General features: G+C 41.0%; 1 protein-coding gene across 1 annotated transcript in view; it reads right to left on the bottom strand.

Moving 5' to 3' along the window:
• Nucleotides 1-554: 554 nt before the first annotated feature.
• Sptlc3 (serine palmitoyltransferase, long chain base subunit 3) overlaps nt 555-26,336 on the bottom strand; it is a 128,632-nt gene continuing 102,850 nt past the window's right edge. The window contains 3 exon segments of the mRNA NM_001106517.1: nt 555-1,560; nt 5,583-5,712; nt 11,074-11,209. Coding sequence (NP_001099987.1) covers nt 1,414-1,560; nt 5,583-5,712; nt 11,074-11,209 — 413 coding nt within the window. The 3' untranslated portion in view covers nt 555-1,413.

Below are 26,336 nucleotides of genomic sequence, written 5' to 3'. Positions count from 1 at the left end.
GCTATACTTTTTAAAAAGCTTCCCACAAGGATCTCTTTCTTCTTGAATGATCTTTGAGCATCAGTGTTGGCCTGTCCAGCGCTGCTTGTTGTAGGTTGAGTTTCTGTCTCCCTGCACAGCATGAAAGCTTGGGCCCATCTGTGTCACACAGAGCCAAACCTCTTTTGAAGTGATTTGTTTACAGTGTCATTTGATGGAGTGGAATGTTCTGTAACTCATTCGAACTGTTACAGAAGCTTGGCTAAAAGGTCACCACTGCTCTTTGGAGTTTCCAAGTCTGGGCACCATCTGGGAGCTTGTTAAAGATAAGCTTTTCCACGGGCTTTTTCCATACCAACTAGAACCAATTAGCCGAGGACTAATTTTTCAGAGACGAGTGTGTCATTTTTGTGTGTGTGAGGAGGGTGAATCATAGTTGCATAAAAGTGTGCAATGCCACTTCTCACTAAATCTGAGTAGATGTGCTAGGGAGGATATGATTCACTGGACCTGAATCTGTATAGCCTTAAAAGAGACTTTTAAATACCTTAAATAATGCACCAATCCTTTTTTTCAAGTGCAATTTGGGAATGTGTTGTAAGGGAAATTGAGTTTCACTATGTACTCAGAATTCAATAGAAAAATGGGAAGATGTTCCTTAAAGCAATAAAGGCCAAGCGTTTTTAGGCTCCCTCTGCATGGCACCAGCATCATTTGGGTTGTTTTAATTTTATAGTTTTAGTCTAGGTCCAAAACTGGCTTGTGATTGCTTTTCTTCCTCCTCTTTAGAAAACAAGAGACATGAACTTTCCAGTCCTTAGAGCTTAACAATAAAGCTGTAGGAGAACATCAAGAGGAAAAAGGAGGCTCACTTCAAAGACGTCTCTGCTCACCACCAGCCAGTTCTGTATTCTCTCCCAAGCATTAACTGTGTCTTTTGACACCTGTCCTTGGATAAAGTCCAAATGTGACAAACAGAAGCAACATTGTCTTCTCCTTTTCTGGAGCTTCCCACGACACATATGAACTGTTTCGGGTGGAACGAGGGACCCAGCTCCTCTCTGACACTTTTTCTTGTGTGCAGATGGTACACAGGAAGATTATCAAGTAAAAAATCAAAATCCTTTCATTTTAGTTGTAGCCCTTGATAAGGCCTGACCCAAAAGCAGCTAAAACATAGGCTTACTACCATTTGCACGTATGTGTGTATTTACAGCAAAGAAGAGGGAAAACTTAAATCTAGAATTATATTCTTTCACTTTGTAGCAGCAAGTTTGAGACATTAAATAAATGATTATTTCCCTTCTTCAATTAAGTTTGTTTGAAAAATAAAATTGTTCTTAGAAGGGGTAAAATACAATTATATTACTTTTGAGATAAAGAGGGAGGGAGGTCTTTCTGGTAGTCTTTATGTTCTATTTAGAGCCAGGAAACTTAGGCTTCTGGTTCAGAGCTCTTCTCTTCAAAGCTTGCTTCATTGTCAAAATTCTCCTTATTGTAGAGTACAGCCCGTCCTGACTTCTTGTATGGGAAATATTTCACATTCAGGAGATCACCGATTTTATCAACAACTTCCAAAACCTGCAATGAGATGTCCTTCCATAAGTTATCTTTCAACTCCTCAGTGGCCTGCTTTGCAGAGCTCAGGTTAATGGTAAACTTTCCAAAGACCCATAGTAATGTTTTTCCAGCAAAAATCCATAGCATCGGGATTTGGCTTGTAAGACCTGCAGGTGTGTGTACATATGTGCGATACCAGAGAACAACCATGGGTGTCATTATTCAGGAGTCATCTGTCTTGTTTCTTGAGACAGGGCCTCTTGCTGTCCTGAAGCTAGCTGGTCAGTGCCATTTCAGTAATTCCTCCTTGTCTGCCTTTCCAGTGTTCGTATTACCAGCACATGTCGCTACACTAAGCTTTTTAAAAGTGGGTTCTGGGAACTGAACTCAGGTCCTCATGCTTGCATGTAAGTATTTTATCAACTGAGCTAATCTCCATTAGCATTCTAGAGAAGTAACGGACGATAATCCTCTCGAATGCTCTAGGTCAACATTGTGAATGTTCTGTTTTAGGCATGCGATGAAAGGAACTTAAGACCTCTGCCCCATCTAAATCTTTCCTTTATCTTAAGACTTGCATATAACTTCATAGCTACCTCTTCAATCCTCCCAAAACTCATTTTTAAAATGCCCATTCCTACACTTGGTAGAATAGCATAACTTAGACTCGCAAAGAATCATGGCCACACACATTTCAGTTTTGTATCAAAGTCCTTGCTGAAGTACGACGGAAGAATACCGTAGAGTCATGGGTGTCTCTGAGACAGGGGTTAGAAGGGAGGACATTCTTACTGCATGGGGTTTATACTGGAGGCGATTTTAAGGAAGCAGACACATATTCTCCTGAGGTACTACCGAGAAGCCACTGGGTGGGTGTGTATTTATCATCTTTCCCTCAGAAGTAGAGTAAAAAGAGCTAGAGTAAAAAGACAGCTAGAGCTGTCACAAAGGAGCCAGAAAAGGAAGTTGTTACACTAGCCTGTCTCTTTTCTGTTCCCAACCTGATATCTGAATGATACCTTCCCCCCTCTCTTTTTCTTTGTGGATGTTTTGAACATGTATGTGTACTCACATGTATTCACACACATCCAAGACATGAATGTATGTATATGTGCCCGAAGGCAAGGCATAGGCCAGGCCAATACTTTCTGTATTGTTCTCCACTTTAATAGTTGAGACAGGGTCTCCCTGAACCTGAAGGTTACGAATTTAACAAGTTCTAGGGCTCTGCTAAGCTCTGCTTCTCCAGTGCTAGGATTGCAGGTACACATGCTACTATACCCAGCTTTTTACATGACGGCTTTGAATCCATACCCAGGTCCTAGTTCTTGCAGACAGACAGCAAGCACTTTGCCAACTGACCATCTCCCCGGCCCTCTGACTGCTTTTGTGTACTGTTGTTTATAATCTATGAGTGTTCATGTCCAGTTGCTACCTTAGCCCCTTAACTGTTGAACAGGTTCAAGTTTCACTCTATGTTATCTTCAATAATGGCTCACGAGTTTACACTGAAATGCATGTATGAGCTCAAGAGTAGCTCTTGAGTTGACACAGCAGTGCTCCTAGCATGCCAGGTATTTTATAGCAATGAAGAATTTGTAAATGTGAGCTCAATGTCTGGTTATTACAGTTAGCTATATTTGATGTCTTAACGGTGTTTTGACTAGAAAGGGTAAGATGCCTTCTCTGCTATGCGTCTCATTTCTGTCACCTTTTGGAGCTTATTCCCTGTTCATTTTCAGTTTGTAAGGTGTCCTCCTTGCTGTCTTCTTACTTCCTTGTGTAAATAGTACAAGCCTTCCTCCAGCTTCCTTCTGTCCCCTCCCCTCTCTCCTCTCTTTTTTTCTTTCAATTTCTCCCATCATTTCTTTCCCTCGCTCCCCTTCTGTCTCTCTGTCTGGTTTTCTCTCTCTACTTTCCTTTCTCTTTCAGTCTCTTTCTGTCTCTGCCTCTGTCTCTGTCTCTTCTCATTTATCTCCTCTGTCTCCCCTCATTTCCTTCTCTGTCTGTCTCTTGCCTCCTCCCCATCTCTTCCTCTCCCCTTTCCTCCCCCTTGTCTATCAATCACTGTCTCTCTATCTCTGTTTCTGTCTCTATTTATCTCTTTCTGTCTCTGCCTCTCTCCTCTCTTCTGCCCCATTCCCTGGGTTGCCATCTCTCTGTCTCTCTATCTCTCCCGTGGCTCTTTCTCTCTCACCCCTCTTTCGACCTGTTCTGTCTCTGTATTTGTCTTAATCTCTTCCCTCACCCATCTGCTTCTCCTTCTACCCTCCTCCCTGCATCTGCAGCCCTCTCTCACTGTAGTGTGTATGTGTGTAATTCAAGCTCAAAGAATACTTTTCACCCTTTTAGTCCTTGTGTTCTCCTTTTTGTTCCTTGCATTCTCATAAAACCGCCCACTCTGAGGAACACCGAGCTCCCAGTAATTGCTAGTTTAAAAGTTTCTTCTCATCTCTTACCCTATTTGAACTTTCTTATATTTAGGTAGCTTTTCCGCTTTTTTTTTTTTTTTTTTGTTTTCTGGAAACTGTTTGGTGTCTAGTGTACTATAGAATATACAGCCTTCCTGGCAATTTTAGCTCTACCTACATTCTACCTATTTTCATCCTGCAATTCCATGTCTCAGGAAGTAGGTGCTCTCCCAGAGTCTGCCTTTCCTCTGACCACTGTTGTTCATGTCTCAACAATTTGGTCTTTTATCTTTGGCTTCCACATATCCACAGTTCTGTAAACTACAGTAGCTCTAGGCTTTCAACTCTTCCTGAGCTCTAGAATCAGCTTTCACTGTTATCAACAGTGCAGAGGCACATACTCTTAGTGTACAGGTCTGCATTGGCCGTATTCCTCCCTTCTCACTAAAGATGGATACTCTGATACTTACCATTTCTTCTCATGTATCATTTGCCCATCCTTCTGCTCGCCAAGCCTGGAGAGCTAGAGAAATACCCTTGGTCCTCTCTGCTCAGGCTTCCCCTCCATTGAATGACTTGTCAAACCTTGGCAAGTCATGTATTCATAGTGTGTGGTTGTAGATTCATCTTTGTTGTTGTTTCCATCACCACTGGATGGAAAACACTTGTCAACTCTTGTTTAGTTTAGATGGCTCCACTTCATGTCCCTTTCACTGAGCTCTTTCCTCTCTAACCCACTTGTCACACTTACTTCACCGTGACTGATCATGTTGCTCTACTGGTCAGAAAGACCCAGCGAGGCTTCATAATTGTTACTTAACAATGCCCATCTGAAAAGTCACTTTCCTTGTAAGGATTCAGTACGGTAGTAATCAACCTCACTTTTCTGCTCCCACAGAGTTCCCTGTGTCTTCTCATGGTTAACTTATTCTGTCTGGAATTATCATCACTTTGTTATTAATCTAGCTTGTCAACATTGTCTAATCTTTTTGTTCCAGGTTTTGAATATGATTCTTACACATCATTGCTTATAAAAATGCATTCATATTATGGGTTAGTTAACTTCAGACTGACTGCAATGGTTTAGTGTCCTGATATTATTCGTATAAAACGTAGAACGAAGTGACAATAAAATACATTTTAAATGACTACTTCCTCACTCAAATGTGATTGATATTATATAAAAAAGTATCATTTTCCTATAAATATTGTTTAATTTAGCTCATATTTTGTTACAGATGCTTTTGTACCTGTTAAAAAACCAGGCCACAACCCTTAAGGTGCATGTAAGATGAGCTTTACTTTTCAGAGCAGACAAATAAAACATTTGACTACTCAGGCTTTTCTATGAAACCAGAATTCTGACTTTAATCCAGTCTTCAGTAAATGGATTTTCTTCTCTCTGTGTTAATTTGGGCATGTTGTTGGACATTACTGGCACACCACAGTGGTTTCTTTCTGTTTATTTGTTTGTCTGTTTGTTTCTTTAAAAACATTTAGCAGTGAGTTTTATTGGTCCTGAGTTTTCTTTTTGTAAGTCGCTCTAGAGAACCCTACGATGTCTCAGGGAAAGTGTTTGCTCAGCATCTGTGGTAGCAGGCGTAGTCACTCTGTTGGTAGATGGATACTCACTGTGTCTAACATCTCCCGAGTATGAGCTGAGGAAAGGCTGAACCTAGCCCGACCTTCTGGCAGAGAAGTAGCTGGAAATCCAACGACCACCACCGCAATCTTTTTCTTAAGCAAAAGTCTTCCAAAAGCACTTAGGGAAAGAGGAAAAAAAGTTAACTGAGAGAAGATAGAATTATCCCACTGAAAAAGAGGATATGTTTAGTTGTTCTTTTTAAAAATGATATTAAGAAAAGGATGATTAAACCTTTCTTCCACACAACACGTCAACAGAAAGGACAATGACTTGTTGTCCCTCCTACCTAGTGAAGGAAGGGACACAGATGGAAGCTGTCACAGTGGTTGGATAGCGGTCAGTACAGAGCCTTCGGTATTGGGCAGGACATGCTGGTGAAACAATCCTGCACTGATGTGAACTTCCTGATCTGCAGAGTTCATGGACTAGGAATCGAAACAGCTAGTATAATGTAATGACATGGGAATAACATTTATTAAATGTAAACCTGTGTGTTTTAAAAAGGTTGAACTGCAGCATTGATTGTGGACATTTCAAGAAGGGATACTTAGTGACTGTAATTTGGAGATCAGGATTTGATATCCCTACACCAGAAGTGAAGGGTACATGCTACATCAAATGAGAAGAAAGTGTTGGCAAAGGTCTCCTCTTTCTTTTTTATTTTTTTATTTGTGAGTAAACATATGGGGATGTGTACAAGCAGAATGACCTATTGTCTGGCCTCAAGGGATGAGGCGATTCATGAGGTAAGAGAACCTCATGGGTGCTTGCAGCCTATAGGATGCCAGCCATAGGACTGACTACAAAGCTCTTGGAGGTAGAGAAACCTGTAAGTCTCTTCTTCCCTCCATTCTTCCTTCCATCCTTCTGCTCTTTGTTTATTTCAAAGTTAACATCAGTAACGATCCCAGAATATTAAACTCAAAGACTCTAAATCGCTCACTCTAAAAGCCAAAGTCAGATCAAAAAGGAACACCCTCTCCTGCCCCCAATAAGTTCTTTTTCTCTTTGGGCTCTGTCACCCTCTGCAGGAAATCTTAATTGCTGAGTGGCTCTAGCTACAGTGATGTCAAGGTCTCATGTCTGTTCTTAGCATTAAGTGCTTGCTGGCATACTATGTTAGGCTGGAAGCATAGCCATATTTTAGAAAAGATAACTGAATCAGACTGCCCGCCCATTCATCCACCTTGCTATTTGGTTGCCTTGTGCAGAATTCATTATCAAATAAAACAGTGGAGACTCTAAAAATCAACTGAACACACAATCCTTCTGCCGCTCTGGCTTGGACAAGGCAAGAATCCCCGCTTTGATTTCTACCGAGAGGGCTACAAGGCGGCAAAACTTTCTAGCTGAGAAAGTTTGAAAACAGGGGCTGTTCTTTCTGCCTTCTTGATCACCCTATGGAAGGCTGCCCACAGCACTGCACAGGATGAGAGCACAGAATTGTCTGAGAAACAAGTCAAGTGCTTTATTGCTAGATACAGGCCACCTGACCCATGATCTCAGGCTAGGTGTCAGGGCTCCCAGAAGACCATTTCACAGTCTGACACGGGTCCCTTTGTATCAAAGGAAGTGAGTTTTGTCAAAGAATGTTGCAAAAAACTATATAACCGTTTGTTCGTTAGGATAATCTAGGGCCTCCCAGGAACATTTCTGAATTTAAAACTTAGACTATCTCAGAGAATATAGATGATAACATTTTATATAATGAGTCTCTGGATATGTAACCCTCAAAGGAAATCAGAGTTGCCATAGGCTAGAAGTTACCAAGAATATAAAGTAGTAGTAGTAGTAGTAGTAGTAGTAGTAGTAGTAGTAGTAGTAGTAATGATAATAATAATAATAATAATAATAATAATAATAATAATAATAATAAACATTAGCATTGCAGTGGATGTGGCACAATAACAACTTGCATACCAAAATTTCCAAGTGACAATGACATTTAGGGGAAGTATAAACCTTGTACCGCAGGCTGAATGTACTATACTCTCTCTGTGTGTACTTGAGTTTTTTATACCTGTTTATTTCGTGTGGATGTGTGAAGGCATGTGTGCCATGGCACACGTATGTAGGTCAGAGGACATAATTTTATAGTCTTTTTTTCCTTCCACCACGTGTATTCCAGGAATCAAACTCAGGTTATCAGGCTTGGTGCAAGTGTCTTTACCTGCAGAGCCATCTTGCCAGACTGATTTCCACATTTTATGGCAGGAATTACATTGTACGAAACACCACAGATGATTGTACTGTTGCAATATATTCAAAACTACACCACACTTGATATTATTTTTAATCTCATATGGGTAGAGGACTATGAAGAACTCTCCATTTTTAAGAACATCGTAACTTTGAATTCTTAAAAACTTTGTGTGTTTATGTGCATGTATGTAGACATGTGTGCACTAGGAAGCAGAGGTGGGTTTGGACTGTCCTCTCCAATTCTGTTCCACTTTTTTTTCAATATATATTTTATTATGAAATTTGACAACTTTATACATAAATAGTGTTTTTACATCATTTCCACCCACACTTCCTACTTTAATGTCTCCCAAATCCTGCCCACTCCCTTTCAGCTTCATTACCTCTCTTTTAATTATTAATTTGAAGCTTACTGGGCCTGAGACTCTTCAGTTTGGTGGGATCGACTGGCCCAGGAGCCCCAAGGATCTGCCTGCCTTGTATCCCCAGAGTTATGATTACAGCTGTGCACTCAGTGATTTTACCTAAGTGATGGGGATTGGGGAGTCATTTTAGCAACTGTTCTGTGTATCCCTGGCATCAAAGGTTTTAAACGTGAAAATGAAAACAAGTGCACTCACACCAGCTCATACAATTTACTCCCTGTTTTGAAAGCTTCTCTACATATAACCTTTCAACAGAAGGAACATCATAGAAGGAAGCAGTGCCAGGCAGGTGGGCAATGTCCTTCAGATAACTGTCCCCACAAATAGACCCCACGACTTTCTATGCCACCTAGCCTGGGTTTCCTTAAATAGCCTTTTTTTTGGTCAAGCTGACTGATGCAATTTGAGTTGTCAAAGACAACATTCAAGACTGTTAGCTCAGCACTCTGTGTTGCTTTAATGAGATGTAGACTAAAGCTTGAAAGACTGTGCTGCAGGTTTCAGAGCTCCAGTCTATGGGCAAAGGAAAATGGCGTTGGATTCTTAGGTTCCTGATTACAACCTGGGTGAATCTAAGGAAGAAGTCTAAGCCTTTGTTAGTTTCATAGTTCCATTTATAAACTGGGAGCAATGACTACATCCATGGTGAGTGTTTAGAAAGGTTAAAAATCCTTATTTAGAATATAACCAACATAAGCAATGTTAGCTTCTCCTGAACAACAACTATAAAAGGCAGGGAACCAGGACTTGTGGTCCAATCTAGGATAAGTAATGCAGAGTCACGGTTTGTTCAGTACTTTTCCAGGAGTTCTTTATTAACTACAACAATTATCTTGGGGAACCATACCACCATGGCAACTTAACTGTCTTCTCAGTTGAAACTACTACTAATTAGCACAGTGGCTGTACTAGTAGTTGACAATGATGGAATACATTGAGTCAAGAGCTGTAGTAAGCACTAATGTGATTCGAGTTATTAACAACAGCAGGGCTTGAATAACTCTTACATGACAAGCATCATTCCAGATGCTGTAGATACCTTTTCTTTTCCTTCAGTACTGCAGAGTGGGGCCAGGATTTCGTGTGTGTCAGGTAACTGTTCTATGACTGAATTATATCCTCAGCCCTTTATAGTATTTAATCTCAGGAATGGAGCACTAATATATCTTATTTCATCAGGAGGAAACTGGTATTCAGAAGCTGTTGGCTCACTTGTCCAAGATTCTCTAAGGGAGAAGAGGAGCCCAAACTGATTCAGAACCTCTTACTACAACATCGCGAATCATTGTGACATGAAATATACTGTCTTAGTAAATCTGAAATGCATTTGAAATTCAGTCCTGACTATGTATCAAAATGACATATTATATATCTCTACAAGCTCAAAAATGTTTAAAAAACATTTTCACCATGAAAAAATGTCACGTGATACCCTATTAATGTATATAGTTCTTATATTTTATGTATCAGAATAAAAACAAATTTAATTAAAAACGTGTGATTTTTTTTTTACTATTAATGGACTCCTCATTGGACTATTCAGTCGTCTAACTTGTTGAGATTCTAATTCCGGTCTCTAGCTTCCTGCATGCCCCTTACTGCTCTTCCTCTGTTACCGTGCATTGTGAACTTCAACCAGTTTATATTGAGTGCCTTCCTTTGAGCTAATGATGAAATATTAGGTAGACATGCTCTAAGTTTGAAATCTTCCTTCTCAAGTATGCTATTTATCTAGTCATTTTTGAATAAGTGCATGTGTTCTTTTGTGCCCTCAAAACTTAGAAGGTGGAGTCTGGTTAGATTAATGGCTCTGTAGAATCTCCATTATCATTCCTCTCCCGCCATTGCACTGAGCAGGATGCTGGTGTATTCTGTCTCCTTGGGCACTCAGTGCTTTGTTTCTTTGACCTACATCTGTGAACAAAGGGTTGACTGAAGCTGATGGTATAGCCTGCTAAATGACTCACTCACATGCAAGTTTCAGCTGCTTGATATTTTGCTGTGGCAAAAATCACATAAGGATATGTTTAGAAGAATGAGTCTTTTGAGAATTTATGACTTACTGCTACTCAGAATGAGTTCTCAACAGGCTAGGCTCCAAATTCTTTTAATGGTATTTTTTGTATTCTAAATTATCTATCTGTTCAGGTAGATGGATGATGGGTATCTTAGTTAGGGTTTACTGCGGTGAACAGACACCATGACCAAGGCATGTCTTATAAGGAGAACATTTAATTGGGGCTGGCTTATAGGCTCCAAGGTTCAGTCCATTATCATCAAGGAGGGAACATGGCAGCATCCAGGCAGGCTCAGGAGGAGCTCAGAATTCTATATCTTCATCTGAAGGCTGCTAGCAGAATACTGACATACAGGCAGCTAGGATGAGGGTCTTATAGCTTACATCCACAGTGACACACCTACTCCAACAGGGCCATATCTTCTAATCGTGCCACTCCCTGGGCTGAGCATATACAAACCCTCGCAGTTGGTCAAACAGAAAGCTCCAATACTGAGGTTATGTGTTGGAGGGACAGTCTCGTGTTAGAAGGAGGCTCAAGACCATCTTTCTTACAATTCAGATAAGCCATTCCCCCAAATTTCCAGTGCTTGAAAATGGTGTAAAGAGGTGGGCCTTGGCGCCTGTTTCCTTTACTGCAAGGTACATGGAAAAACTTCTGAAGATGCTGGGCAGATGGCTTCTGAGAAGCTGCGTGTCTGAGGTCAAAACTCAAGCACCTCTCCAAGCACATAATCTAGTTCATGAACAGAGAAACCTCATGGTATCAAACATCCCATCTTTGTTATGACACACTGGGCATTGGCATGATTCTGAGGGTCAGTGGATACTCACGACACTTTAGCAGGCATGTAGAGGAGGACGGGGACCACGGGAGAGTAGTCATTGCCATAGATGATGAATCCCATCTCTATAAGTCGCCGTCGGAAATATTTTATGTTTTCTCTAAGTTGCTGTATTCTCTGCACACCTGAAAGGACACAGACATGAATCCCTTCTGTCTCCATCAGGAAGAGGGAAGTAAAGGTTAGCTCAACCTGGCAAGCATTTTCCTCCCTGTGGGCTTGCTTATCAGCTAAGAGGAGTTGGAAATAGGATGATCAGACACAAGTACTGTGTTGTGCCTGGGAGAGAAGATGGGAGAAGGGTGTGTTAAGTGCTGTAGCACTAGTGGGAGCAAGTACCTCTTCTGTATAGACTCTATGCCCAGTGTTTTAATCATTAACTCATGAGAAGAGAGTGTAATAAGAAATGTATGTACACACACACACACACACACACACACACACACACACACACACACACAAATCAGTTATTGGTAACATTTTTTATCCAAACTGAACCAGCCCATTAAAGTAGTAGACTAAGTCTCTAATCGAAGGGAAATTTATCTAACTTCAATTTAAAGAAATAACATGCCACCAACGAAGGATGGGGCCAGCTGAGACCAGGTTTGTTTCATAAGCATTTGGTAGTGTTAGAGAGGGGATGGAAAAAAAGGACCTCTGATTTTCTCAGCCAGAAAGTAAAGACAACATTGGTCTGAAACAGGACAGGCAAGACATGTGTCTATGTCATACATATTGATGCCTTAGTTAAGTTAAAAGAAATCCTCGGGGGTTTGGGATTTAGCTCAGTGGTAGAGCGCTTGCCTAGCAAGTGCAAGGTCCCGGGTTCGGGCCCCAGCTCCAAAAAAACCAACCAAACAAACAAAAATTCTCTATCCAAAGTGCCTTAATCCTGTGGTCACATACATAAGATGATGAAGGGAATTAGGAAGAGAAAAGGGACCTCGTTAGTGCAGTAGGTAATGTGTCAGTTTCATAAGGAGAAGAAAAAGTTCTGAAGAAATCTGCTTCTATCAGTCCTTCCTTAATGGATATAGACGAAGAAACAAGCCAGAGTTAGAGGGTGTTTACTCAATGAGAACGAATGGGATTCAATATTTAAGTGCCCTAGAAGTTAACTCAGTACTAGCCTTTGGCAAAGGGTTACTATTCAGAAGGAATGTGTTACTGTAGTTGTGGCTGTCTCTAGCTGACTTCCATTCTTATTAGTTAGGTGCTCATTTATTTCAGATAAAGGTTATTTACAAGTTATTCAACATTTTGAATATCACTGCTGAGTGTTTGTAACTCTCTAGAGAAGAAAGGTGAAAACTTCAGGAAACATGTTGATTGCAGTCATCTTGGTCCTTGAAAAATGATTGAACTGTGGAACCTTCGGTTCAGCATCTTTCCTCCAGTAGCTGATGATATTTGCATAAACTTGACACACTTCTTCTTTTGTTGCATTGATTTGGCCTATTGGAATATTCTATCCTTCTGATTGTTGGTTCAATGATGGAAAAAAATATTTGGAAATATCAGTCTTTGTTTCAGAAGGGAAAGAATGAGAAACTAGATCTTTGTCAACTCGCTAAGGAAACCTGTCAAGAATGTTATTGATTGTGATACAACCTGAGGCACAGATAGTGAATGTCTTAAGTGAAACACTTGTATCTAGCCATGGGTAAGCTAGGATCATCATTTGGACTTTTTGTTGTGTGAACTAGCAAGTGATCTTTTCTGTCACCTATGAGCAAATATTTCTAGTGACAGATGGCCACTACTTTGACCACGCAGGATACAGCAATCACAATAAATAATATGAATAGAGTGCTGGTGAGATGGATCAGTGGTTACAGGCAAAAGTCTGATTTCCTTAGTTTGATCTCTGCATCCCACAAGGTTGAAGGAAAGAAACAATCTCTGATCTACCCATACACACACACACACACACACACACACACACACACACACACACACACACACAGAGAGAGAGAGAGAGAGACAGACAGACAGACAGACAGAGACAGAGACACAGAAAGAATTAAATAAATATTGAAAAGATGTCAGCAATAACAATGATTATAATCCATATATATATAATGTCATCACAGTTATAGACAGGTACTCTTTTGTAACTTATCTATTACTATTTTATTATGACAATATCAAGGTAGGTACTGGAATCTTATATAATACCTAAGGGAAAGCAAATACTTACTCAAGCCAGAATTTAGCCTAAGAAATTGGGTTCTGGAATTTGGTTTGTTAACCTGAACACTAGGGTTCTGTCAAGATAATGAATAGATGGTGGCTATGTTTTCTACCTGTACAATATTAACTGATCACAGTCATGCCCATATTTTATAATAGAAAAAGTGGAGAACTCGAAGGCCTTGTGTTGTAAAGGGTTAGGCAGACATTGAGGATTAAGAGTCCAAAGCCTGGTAAAGGGGAGACCTTGTGAAACCCTTCCACTTTGGCTGTGGGGTCCTAAAGATTATGTATGTGTATATATATACATATATATATACATATATATATGTATATTAAAGTGAACCAGCAGACTGTCCTCCTGAAGTCATTTGTTTATCTAGTTGTCCAGTGTGTTGAATGATAAGATGGATCATTCCCCAAATACATTTAGATCTTCTTTCACAAATTTTCTTTGATCATTAGTTCTAAAGAGACCTAACATTAATTGATTAATAATGCCAACTGTATACACAGAGGAATGAAGATTTTGTTGAGTAGAACATCAAGAGGTAGGATGTTAAATGCCTCATTTGCCAACGCTTTTCTGTAATTGTTCCTTATCTAACTCCAGGTTTCAAGGAAGATTCTTACTTCCTGGTAAGCAGATTATGATAGAAAAAATAAAAAAAATATGAAAACAAAACATCTGTTGCATTCTAGTTTCCTAATCCTGGCCACAGACAGGGGGTAGAGATTCCCTTGGCCTAAGGGGGTGTTCATTTGGATATTGGTCAGGGAATCATGATATAGACTGCCACAGGAATTTTTGCAAAGAGATGATAGATATCTTCTTGCTAGTAGAGTTTAGATTAGAAAAACTTAAAACTAACACTTGATAGAACAGTATTAGTAGAAGAGGAGAAAAGGTTTTAGCAGAATCCATGAGATAGAGTCAGTCATTGGTTAAGAAAAGTGATGGCTTGCTGTGGAGAACAGACAAAGTTCTCTGGCAGCAATGAGAGGAAACTATACATCAATGGAGAAAGATCGTGATTGGTGGGAAGGGAGGCGTGAAATCAAACAGTCCGATTGGATAGATATAGATATGGATATGGATGGAGATAGTTATAGATGATAGAGATACATCCATAACTCTAATGAACATCGTAAAGGAAAGTTATGTGGTGCTATGATAGTTCACACTAGGGAGATTAGAGCAAGAACAAGGTAGCCTGACTCCAGTGATGACCCGGCTGGGATCTAAACTGTGAATAAGTAATTAGGTAGAAAAACACCAGAGAAGAGCAACCAGTTAGAGAAGCAATGCAGTGGTGCAATGACGGGTACCATAGGAGGTTGGCAGAGGACTAAGTGAGTTGCGATGAGCCAGAGCAAGGGACAATGGCCCAAAGAAAGAGGAGGGATGCTTGTGGACAGATGGAAGAACCCAACATTTAAATGTGATGGGGGGTGAACTAAAAGGGAGGAGAGAGAGAGCAAGCATGCAGGAGATGAAACAATATTCCAGGTATTTTTCAATGTGACAACCACTGACAACAAGCTTTTCTCTGAGATTCTAAGAGGGCCTTTGGATTGAAAGAGACAGGGAGTTGCAAGAATGGTTTATTTTCATGTATATATTTCCCCCCCCCCTTTGAGAACCCAAAGGAACAACAATAAAAATGATGTCTCTGCTCTCCAATTCTACATTTGTCAATTGTGTGTAAATATGCAGGGTCATCTGTATAAATTCTACTGAGTAGTCACAACTTCTTAAGTCATTTAAAAAAGAATTGCTTTATAATATGCTGAAATGTCTTTTGGGAGCTTGTATGTGTACATGGGGTGTCCTTTTTGAAGTATAAAAGTAGAAATTAGGAGGGGTGCTATTTGCCTTAAAAATTCACCTATACTTTGGAACTGCACATCTAGGGAGATAAGAACATAGAATAGGGAAAATGGGCCAACAGACTAGAAGAGGGACGTGGTAAGATGTGATATGAAGGTGACTGAGAGAAGGCATGGATACATATCCCAGCCACCCAAATGTGTTCCATATGGCCTGTCTTCTCGTGTGCTCAGCACTTTTGTTGATTGTTAGCTACACGGTGAACAGATGACTTCATCAGGCTGGGCCTGATGGTTCCTAAATATTCCCCCTCAAAGACTCGGAGGATTTCCTGGTTGGGAAGTACACAGATGATTTAAATTGCTTTTCCCAGTGGCATTATCTTTGCACTTGCCTACAATGACTCATCTATCATTGGACAGCCCTGCTACTTAATTGGCCCCGTCTGTCTTCTCTTCCTCAATTACCTCAAGTAACTGGATCATAAGCGAGTGTCACCACGTCACTACTTCTAGAAGCTTCGAAAACTTAATAAAACCAGTCAGAATTTTGGTTCTGAGTTTATCTGATTTGTAAGCACTGGAAGGGTCATTCTTGTTCCGTCTTTCCTGTCTTTGAACCACTTATCAGCACAGTTACGGCTGATAAGCGACCACGACACATTTTATAGTCACCATGCTTTCTCATACAGGTCAACTCTAAATGCCTTTGAGGTCTTTGGTATTGGCCAAGATACAGCTCCTTTCAATTACTCTATTCCTCACTCTTTAAAGTTGAAAACATTTGCATTCTCCTGAAGGGCCTGGGGGCAAAGGGGAATTTGTACATATAAAACGCTGCTCATCTAGACAGGATGTGGGTGATTGTACTAATTATGGTGTGCTTTGAGATCCGTGCTTGAAGAGAGCTTGGTAAAAGCAGAAGAAATATTTGGCAGGGTCCTTGTGCACAGGAATGGTTGCTGTCGAGACAGCACCCAGGCATTCTGCAGATTGGGCACTGCAGCCAGATCCTGTTTGAAAGACACAAAGCTGCTAATTACAGAGCTTCAGCCTCTCCTGCTGCAGATTCCATACAAGACAGAGAAGGCCCCAGTCAGCTAAAGAAATGAATGAGATGATTTTAACACTGGCTTCTAGAGAATTTATGTGTTTGTTTTGCTAAACTCGGGGCTGAGTGTTGTGAGGGGAATGAATAGGCTTTGGAGTTAAGTGAATTGCCATCAAGCTGGACTTGGATAACTTTAGTCCCTAAAACAACCTCACTGTTATCTGCAAGGTAAAGATAAGATTATCTCAGGAAGACGGGGGTGGGGGGGTGGGGGGGCAGAAATGAAGACTGCTAAAGCAAGAGACCTGATCGGTATGGCAACTGGCATCTAGGACATGCTTGGCAGTTAATCTGTTTCCCTAGTTTTCAGCAGCATCAGTGTCACCTGGATTTGCCTGGAGAGGTTGTAGAATCCATCACCACATGCCAAGGCTGTACTCAAGACCCATTGAACTGTGGACTCTGGGGATAGCACTGGGCATGAATTTTCAAAAAGAGATTTAGTAATTTCAGAAACTGGTGCTATTGCTAGTTTACCCATAAGGCTGTGCGTGCTCATGGCAGGTACCTGGTTACTTTTTGACTCCAAAGTTGGATTTGAAAATAAAAAATGGAGAGTTAGCAGCAGCTAGATATCATATCTAGGTAGTAACCGAATCCTCCTTTCCTTTTGTGTGGGTAACCTGCTTTCCTGGTAGTTCTCTGCTCCAAAGTGCTCACTCAACTTGAGATCAGCCCCCTCATCTGCCTCATCCCCTTCAGAAGGTAGAGGTGTGGTTAAGAATGAACCCAGGCCTGCAAATGAGCTATGTGCTGCCATTCTCGCCTTTCAGATTTCCAGCCCTAACCGCCTGAGAGATGAGCTAGGTTAACAGAGGCCACGAATACTTTAACCTTCCCTCCGATGCTGTTAAAACAAAAACAGCTGGGGCAGAGGAAGGAAAACAAATAAAACACAAAGCCTCTCACTACAAAGCTTTGCAGTCCCCTAATAAAAACAATGGTTTGTGGCGTTTCCAGAAATATGTTTAGGACAACTCTGTCTCCTGGAGGAGCAGAAGGAATTGCGGATAGTGGAAACTGACAGAGTGTGCTGTCTTAGAGGAGGAAAATTTCTTCCCCACCAAAGCATTGGCATGCTCCGGGTGGAGTGGGTGGGTGGGCAGGCATTTGTCTCTCCGATTGAGAAAGAAAAAGAGATGGTTTGATGATCTCCTGGGCCAACACAGTGTCACTCTCAGTTTTTAGCAGAGGAATATATATATATATATATATATATATATATATATATATATATATATATATATATATATATATATCTCCAGATGCCAACGGGTGACTTATTCTAGTGTTCTCCTGCTTAAAAATGGACATGTGGGGATACACACAGCCTACCCTCGCTTAAATGATTTAGCACACCACTACTGTCAGAACACTGACTTGAGCAATCTTACACTCCAGCTTGGGCAGTATTACTTGAAAAATGAGGTCCTTGTCTCCATAGATGGAAAGTATCTTCTTATAGTACATTTCTCACCATTTAAGCAGTTGGTATTTCAGAAAAATTAGCCCATGGAAAATCAAGTCGACATTAGAGAATGCCTACAGTAGGATAAACCCTTTCTTAGTGCTGGTGTTCCCCTGACTGCTTCCCTTGCATGACCCAGAGTGTGGGGTGCTGAGCAGCCCCCGCAGTAAAGTTTCCATGTGGCAGCAGGAACCCAGTGTCTGTTATTTTTAAGCACTGGACACCAGACAGGACATTTTGTTTCCGACACACTCAGGGGCAGAGAGATCTCAGGGAAGATGAAGAGGCTATGGGCGGTGAGAACCGTAAGAACCTCATTAGCAGTGACAGGCTTCCCAGTGGGGTGGAGACAACAGCGTTTGGAGTGGTTTGCTTAGAGAAGCCCACATTTTTTATAAGGCAGTGGAGCTCTCCCTTTTGATGTCAGGATTCCAAGGTTACGGCATGTTTTATAGCCGCATACGCATGTGCTAGAGGCTCTTTAGTCTGTGCAGTCCGGGCCCTGGGGAATGTACACAGAGGGGCAGATTGGACTTCAGGCAGGGGTAGCTATCTTCATGGCCTGATTTCAAGGACTCCAAAGAGCTACTACTACAAAGCTACTCAAACACACTGACAGGGATTTCACTCACCGAGCAGGATGAGAAAGGCCATGTGCACATTAAGGAGGGGCCAGAGAGTGATGTTTTGGAATCCTTTACCGATGTGGAAACTGAGGTTTGAGGATTATGAAAGTATTGCCAAGATAATGTGGAAACTGGATCTGCTTATAAGATTCTCAAGAGTTAGGTCATTGGTTATGCGCGAGTCTCATGACATAAGCATGAATGCATTTGACACGCAGAAAGCTCTCATGGCACGCAGAAGCTGCACTGGCTGTGGAAGCAGGAATGGACGATGGAATTTTGGAACTCTGAAGAGAAATGATCTAATCAAGAGGCAGACTTGCCATCTGACAGGAGTATCACCGTGATAATCTCTCGAATATTATTAATTAAATGGTTCATTTGCATTTAAATGGAGAGTAGTAGCCTAGCAAGTCTTTATAGTAGAATTTAATACATTAAAGAAGGGATGGACTTTCCAGAGTCCTCACGAATTAGTGATTTTTAACAAAGGGAGATGACAAAAGTTTCTGGAATTTTTAAAAATTGAGGCTAATTGGAAAGTAAGACAAATTTTCTTTTGTATGCAGAATCAATTTCTCCCTGCCTCTCTCTTTCCTTTTCTCTCCCTCCCTCTTTCTCTCTCTATAAAATATATGTATTATATATTATGTATGCATATATCTGTGTGTGTGTGTGTGTTCGTATGAAAGTATAAAGAAGACAGTATTTTGAGGGAAGATGGAGATCAGAAGGAAAGGGTACAAGAGAAGGTGATGGGAATAAATGTAAGTAAAATGTATGAAAATAATGAAAGACATTATTTTAAGCAAGTAAAGGAACTAGCAGGCATATCAACCTTCCACTTCAGAGATTATGTTCTAGAAGGTCTGGGGTTGACCTTTTAAAAGAGCTCATGGGAAAATTGTGATGTCTAACTCTAGTAAGAACCACAGCTCAAAGTGACACATCACATTGAGATTGTTGATTCAGTAACAGTAATAATGATGATAAGGATAATAATATAACAATAAAATAAATTGTAACTGAAGACAGTAGAGAAGAATCAAAAGTTTCTGGGACTAGTCAGTATATCTGTTGTAGGGTTTTATGTGATCCCCTTTTTTTGATGATTAAAAACCTAACATCCTGTTGTGTGTCAGTTCACCAGTCTAATAACTGGGGATGATGGTAGTTGTATTTCAGGTTGTAGGAGGATGATAATTCAGGACTTGCTGATATATATGGCTTCTCATATACAGATGACAGCTGTATTCAGGAGACGATTGAAAGATGAGTGTTCCTACTTGTGGCCATTGGGATAAGAAAGGTCCCTATGGCTCCTATATTTGAATGCTTGATTCCCTAGTTTGTGAACTAGGAGATGTGCCCCTATTGGTGGGGTATGTCATTGGGGGCAGGCTTTGAAGTTTCAGTCAGCTTTCTCTGTCTCATACCTGTGGAGAAGGATGTAAGTGCTCAGTTACTGATCTAGCATCCTGCTTGCTGGCTGTCATGTTCCTCATCCTGGTGGTTATAGACTCAACATTCATCCACCATGAGTTCCGAATTAAATGTTTTGCTTTATAATTTGCCTTGATCATCCTGTTTCCTTATGGCAATAGAAGAGTAACTTGGATACCACTATTTTCCAGGGTCCTCCAAACTAGAAGATTAATACTATCATAACAGAATGGGGGAACGTTAAGTGCCCCAGGAAGGAAATGCTCTGGATGTTGGGAGAAGAGATTTGGAAGTGATAAGCTCATGACTTGTGCATAGAAGTTTGCTTCGAGTTACCAGATTGGGTAGCCCCATTGCTCATAATGCTTGAATGACATTCGTGGAAGGACAAGTGAACTAGACCAATGTAATATTCAAATGCTCCCAAGTCTGATTTGGGGAGTTGGTAATGGGAGAGATAGCAGTATCATAGGTAGAAAATGACCTGTTTGGGATGGGTGGGTGAATGAGGAATAGGAATCTCGTAGAGTTAGGATATAAGCTGGAGACAGTGAAAATTAGACAGCAGAGTGGCAGCCTGTTTGAAGTTGGGGCACAGAGACAAAGGATATGTTAAAAGAAAGTTCTGGACTGAGTAACTGAGTTGATAGAACTCTCATGAAAGGACTCTTAGAAGTCAGAGAAATCAAAGTGGCCACTGGCAAGCCCTATGGGAGGGGTGGCAGCCAGCTAATTTGTTTAAAAAACTTTAGTTTTTACTATTTGATCACAAGTGGGGAGACTGATCCTTCCCCCATATAACACCACTACCAAGATCAAGTGCCAGAGGGTTGTGAACCCAATCTCCAGGGTTCAAAAGTAACTCCCACCACGGGTCTGTATTTCCTCACTCTGCATCTTCCCTTCCTTACCTGTAAAACTGTGAATAATGCTGGCTATAACCGCACATTTCTTTCTAGTGTGAAGATTAAACAGTAATCACTTAGTGTACTGACAGGCCCAGATGAAATTCAATGTTGTAAAAGTAAACAAAATATGTGTAATTTTTACAATGGGTTTCAAAAAAAAATTCCACAGTTCAAAAATAGTAAAAACCATTAGTTTGAGCTAAAACCTGGCTGCTTGACTTGGATTTGCTCCCAAAAGCTCTCCTCGTGGCCAATGCCCTACCAGGCTGTCCTTTGGTCCTTTGTGTGTGTGTGTGTGTGTATGTGTGTGTGTGTGTATGTGTGTGTATGTGTGTGTATGTGTGTGTATGTGTGTGTATGTGTGTGTATGTGTGTGTGTATGTGTGTGTATGTGTGTGTATGTGTGTGTATGTGTGTGTATGTGTGTGTGTATGTGTGTTTGTATGTGTGTGTATGTGTGTGTGTATGTGTGTGTGTATGTGTGTGTGTATGTGTGTATGTGTGTGTATGTGTGTGTGTATGTGTGTGTATGTGTGTGTATGTGTGTGTATGTGTGTGTATGTATGTGTATGTGTGTGTGTATGTGTGTGTATGTGTGTGTGTATGTGTGTGTATGTGTGTGTGTATGTGTGTGTATGTGTGTGTGTATGTGTGTATGTGTGTGTGTGTGTGTGTGTGTGTGTGTGTTGCACACGTGCCAGGGATTTGCTCCCATTACTTTCCTGTCTCTCAGAATTTAGTGTTCCCTGGAGTAATTTTCACTCTCAGTCTTCAGTGTGAAGCAGATCATTGCTGGGAATGTAACCCTGGTAGTTGTCTCATACATGCATGCATGCAAGCGCATACACACACACACACACACACCACACACACACACACACACACACACACACACACACACACACACACACACACATTTCTAAAAGCTCTAGAGATATGAGCAAGCAGGGACACCTTAGACGAGAGCCTTCTGGAAGAGAGATTTAAGGAAAGACGTCTGACTGGCTCAGGAGACTTGTACTGTCTTTGAGGATGAAGGAACAACCTGCTAAGGAATGAGTGGCCACCACATGTGGAGAATGACTCTGGCATCCAGCCAACAAGAACATGGGGACCTCAATCCAAATGCAGCCCCAAAGAATTGAGTTTGGTTTTGGGAGAGGATCCTGAGTTGTTGCAAAGAGTAGATGGTGCCATCTTAGTTCAGCTTCCCGAGGAAGCTCTGCTCAGATTGTCACCAAGGCAACTGATAGTAAATGGAGCATTGTTTTAAAGGGCCACATGGGGCAATTTGTTATGCAGACACACAGAGCTAATAGATTCCTTGTAGCTCAAACTCACACATGCTGGGCTTCTTAGGCATGAATCCACCTGCTTAATCCTCCCCAGCTGAGGCTGGTGAGGTAGCTGGTTTCCTCTCTGAAAATTCTCCAAGCCAGAGTGCGGCTGAGTAAGTTTCACTTCACAGTTGTACATGAGCTCACGATGAGAGAAACCAAGGCTGGTGCGGAATACCAGCCCCTTTTCACTGCAGAAGACGAGACAAAGAGAGTTATCTTCTTTGCTTCTCTAGTTGTACTGAAATAGTGTGGGATTCCATGTGTGTTACCTCACAACTGCCCGGTCTCAGAGTCTTTTGACGAGAGAGAGCCTAAGAGGAGGAAGAAGCTTCAGCAGGGCTTTGAATGGCTGAGAGAAAGGGGCCACAGGATCTTGGTCTCTGTATCATCTAAAAAAATCCAAACATGTCTTTTTAAGCTTTGCTCCCTAGCAAACTTTGGAAGGACTTACAAGCCAGGGCTGATTTCTCTAGTCTGACATAAAAATTCTATCATTAGCTAACCCCTAAGATGAAGAAAACGAGGAGGCACAAGGTCCTGGAGAAGTTTGCCAGGTGTTTCTGTGTAATCAGGCAAATATCCCCTTCCTATCCAAGAGTTCAGTGTGTTGGCTAATTTTGTGTTCATTGGACAAACTCAAGTTGTCCTGTGCATATAGGAGCAGCAGTGAGGCAGGGAGGCACATGCCTGCCACCTTGATTGCTGGCCCTGACCTTAGGTCTGCTCACACAAAAAGACCAGGTAGACCTTCTCTACCCACCAGCGCAGGTGATTAATCATGGACGGAGGCAGGCCCTCAGTTGAAAGCCAGTGGAGCATAGCACCTGACATCTGGTTTGTATTAGCTGTTGCTGAAATGCCAGTGGCCTGAAACCATTTAGAAAACGCAGCTCTCCGTGCCCTCTGCTTCCTTCTCGGCTTCTTTCTCTGTCTCCAGCTGGTAACCAAGTGGCAAATATATTTAGGAAGCAGCAGCTAATTCCTCCCTCGACAATGCCAAGGGCCTGCGATGCCAGGACCCTCAGACTGTGCACTTTGCATGGAATTCTGTCAATGCCTCTTATATTCATCAAGGGAATCTCAGAGGAACAGAACAAACATGTTGCTGACTTTGGAAGGAAGAAAAAAAAACTAGCAGCCCCCCCACACCCCCACTCCTCAGTTCCTATTCTCTGAGCTCTTGCTGCAAAAGACAAGGAGCAGTGTGAGAAGACTTTTTAAACTGTTTAAAGATAGAGGGCTTACCCCATGGATCAGAGTCCTTTTTAGGCTTCTTACTATCTCTTCCTAACAGAAGGGACAGAGTTTTGAAAGAATACGTTTCTAGAGAAACACAGTCAGGATGAGCTTGGTGATAGAAACGAATATGCATGCTTCACAGCTTGCAAGCAGCCTTGCATGGGAGCAAAGCAACATCTGATGAAAGAAGTTTGTACTGCATCTCATGAAAACAACCAAAACCAAAACCAAAAAGCCAGTGGGGAACACACCAAATTCCTCTTGACAGCTAATGGTTGGCACCCAGTCCAACGTGCTCCCTTCTTTCTTGGTCTCCATGCCCTAAATCTTTCCACTTAGACACTGTTGTTTTTAAACCTATCAAACTCAAGTGTAAAAATATGTGTGTCCTGTTCCAGAGATCAGAGCAAAGGTTGAAGGTCACAGCTGGAAGGGCTGGTGCCACTTTCTCCAAGTCCACGTTGGGTTAGGAGCAGGGTCAGTGCCTCACTTGCCTGTCTCATGATAACCTTTCAAATGGTCAGAATGAATGGAATAATCTAGACAAAAGGATTCAGAAATGAAATATTTTTTTAGATTAAATATATTCTAAATATCACTCACTCATTTTTTTCTTTTCTCTTTGTCTTCTTTCTAACAGGTACATTAGAAAAACGAGTTTCAAAACTAATGGGGTTATATGAAGGACACTGGCATTTTATTTAGCATTTCTCTTAGCAATTGAATGAAACCCAGACATTTAAGCTTTAGAAATTTTACAAAAGTCTCAGAATGAACTACTTGGCAAGGGCTTGTCCACTTAACCGTGTAACAATAGTAACAAACGGTTCTTTTTTGAAACAGTGAAATGCTTAGGGTGAAGCTAATCAGGGTGTTTTCTTATGAACTCAGTCTTGGTATGGGATACCCAGGTCCCATTCTCTCCGCTCAGAATTCAGACTTCTGTGTTTGGTCACTAAGTAAGCCAAGGGTTGCCTCTGACCACAATATGAACACTCCCATCCCTCCTTAGATATTAACTTCCTTTAGTCTCTGCTCTGAAATGAATTCAAGAAGAGCTAAGTACAATAGTGGGAACTGACTAAAATAAATAAATAAATAAATAAATAAATAAATAAATAAAATAAATAAAATAAATAAATCCATTCATCCAAGTTCAGATAATTAACCCAAGTGGTCACATTCTTAAATTACAATTTATACATTTCTGATAACAGCACCATTTTTTGTTTTGTTATAGCCCTTAAAATTTTTCCAAAAAAGACTTTTTCTCTGTTTCTGTATAAATTCAAGACCTTTTCTAATTTTGTGTCAATTTTATTTTTTTTCTTGTGAAGTATCATCCTCAGGGTTCATTTTTTGTCACCATAAAATATATGGTGCTGCAGAATTTATAACACAATGCTAACATTATCACTATGCTCTATGGTAGAACACAGTTCTGTTAAAAAAAAAAAAAAAAAAAGGAAAGGGAGGTGGTTGTAGTCAAGCAGGACAAGTAGCCCCGAGAGCTTACATGAAAGAAAGAGATCCTTCTAATCCTTTGGGCACCATTTTCCCTTTGTTCTTAGCTACTCACATTATATTCAGTTCAAGAGTTTATCTACTCAGTCATTGGAGAAAGACTGGGTAACTGCCTAAAATGTACAAGATTGTAAAGTCCCTCAGGAAGACTAAGGATGGCAAAGACTGGTAACCTTTTTACCAAAGGTGAGTGTTATTCTCATGAGTGGGTGGTTTCCTTTTCCCTTCTAAACTTCTCTGTGGTTTGCCAAAATCATGTGATTGGGTTATGGCCAGTGGATTTTGGAGAACGGTAATGTACCTCTCCAGTCACAGCCCATGAAAATGTCATGCATAGTCCAAGTTCCTTGCCCTGCTGGCAAGTTTAGGAGTCTTTTTTGGGAAGTCTTCATTCTCCCTCCCCCACCCCCATTACTGTACTATGGATTGAACTGAGGGTGGTACACACCGGCCTAGTGTCCATCTACAACCCCAGGCTTCTTTTGTTTAGAGACAGAGTCTTGCTACGTTGTCTAGGCTGGCACTGAGCTTGAAATCCTGTCTCCACCTTGTAACTCGAGGAAGAAGTCAATTACTATTGTGCTAAATGAATGAGATGTTGAGATATGCTGGGAGTTGTCTGTTCTCTCAACCAAGATACCTTCACTGATCCACAAATCTGTAATGAGTGATTACTATAAAAAGCTATCAAGAATCCAGAATCCTAATGCCCTGCTACCTTTTATTAACTGTGCAGTATAAAGGAAAACCTACATTTTTCCTGTGGAATTTCTCATTACCATGCACAGCACAACCCCACAGAAAAAGACATTGGAGTGCAAATGCTCATTATGACAGAGAAAGAGGGGGAAGGAAGGAACAAAAGATTACATTAGATACCAGAGTCAGCCTACTCACCTTTATTTGAGAAATGTAGTCTCTTGGACAGACAGGGTTAAATGGGGCACAATTGCTGTTGATTGCTATGTATTAAAAAGTCAAATGCACCTTTGAATTTTAGATGGTGTTTCCTTCGGAAGCGTTAAGTGAGGGATTCTGTTAGTCTGCTTGGATAATTAAAGGCACAGTTTTGCTTCTGCTATTTGGGCAGTGCTGGCTTGAATTACTCAGTCTACCTACTTCACTTCTATGTCTAGACAAATCCTAGTGGACACAATGTAAAAGCATTCATTTATCAAGAGGTTAGAAAAGTGAATCTAGATTTGGGCTCATACATGGACCCACCCAGTGAGTGATTCTAATTCTAACATTTGAACCAAATATAGCTCTGTAGATGACATTTAAGGGAAGAATGGTGCAAGTGCTCTTAGATGGTGTGCAGGTTTCAAAGCTTGAGGGGGATCTGATTTGTCCTGAAGCCAACATTTATTGTGCAGAGGTGCAGTCATTCACAAGTTTGATGCCTCAAGATGTGACTTAATACCTGATCACATTAGATATATGTGTGACTAAAGTAACTGGAATAAACAGCAACAAAACAAAACTGCTGAACACTAGATGAAGTAGAGATGATGATGATGATGATGATGATGATGATGATGATGATGATTGTCTAGGGACATGAATT

The sequence above is a fragment of the Rattus norvegicus genome, chromosome 3 (genome assembly GCF_021556685.1).
Source record: "Rattus norvegicus strain SHRSP/BbbUtx chromosome 3, alternate assembly SHRSP_T2T, whole genome shotgun sequence".
Taxonomy (NCBI): domain Eukaryota; kingdom Metazoa; phylum Chordata; class Mammalia; order Rodentia; family Muridae; genus Rattus; species Rattus norvegicus.
This window is presented reverse-complemented; position numbering and strand designations above follow the sequence as displayed.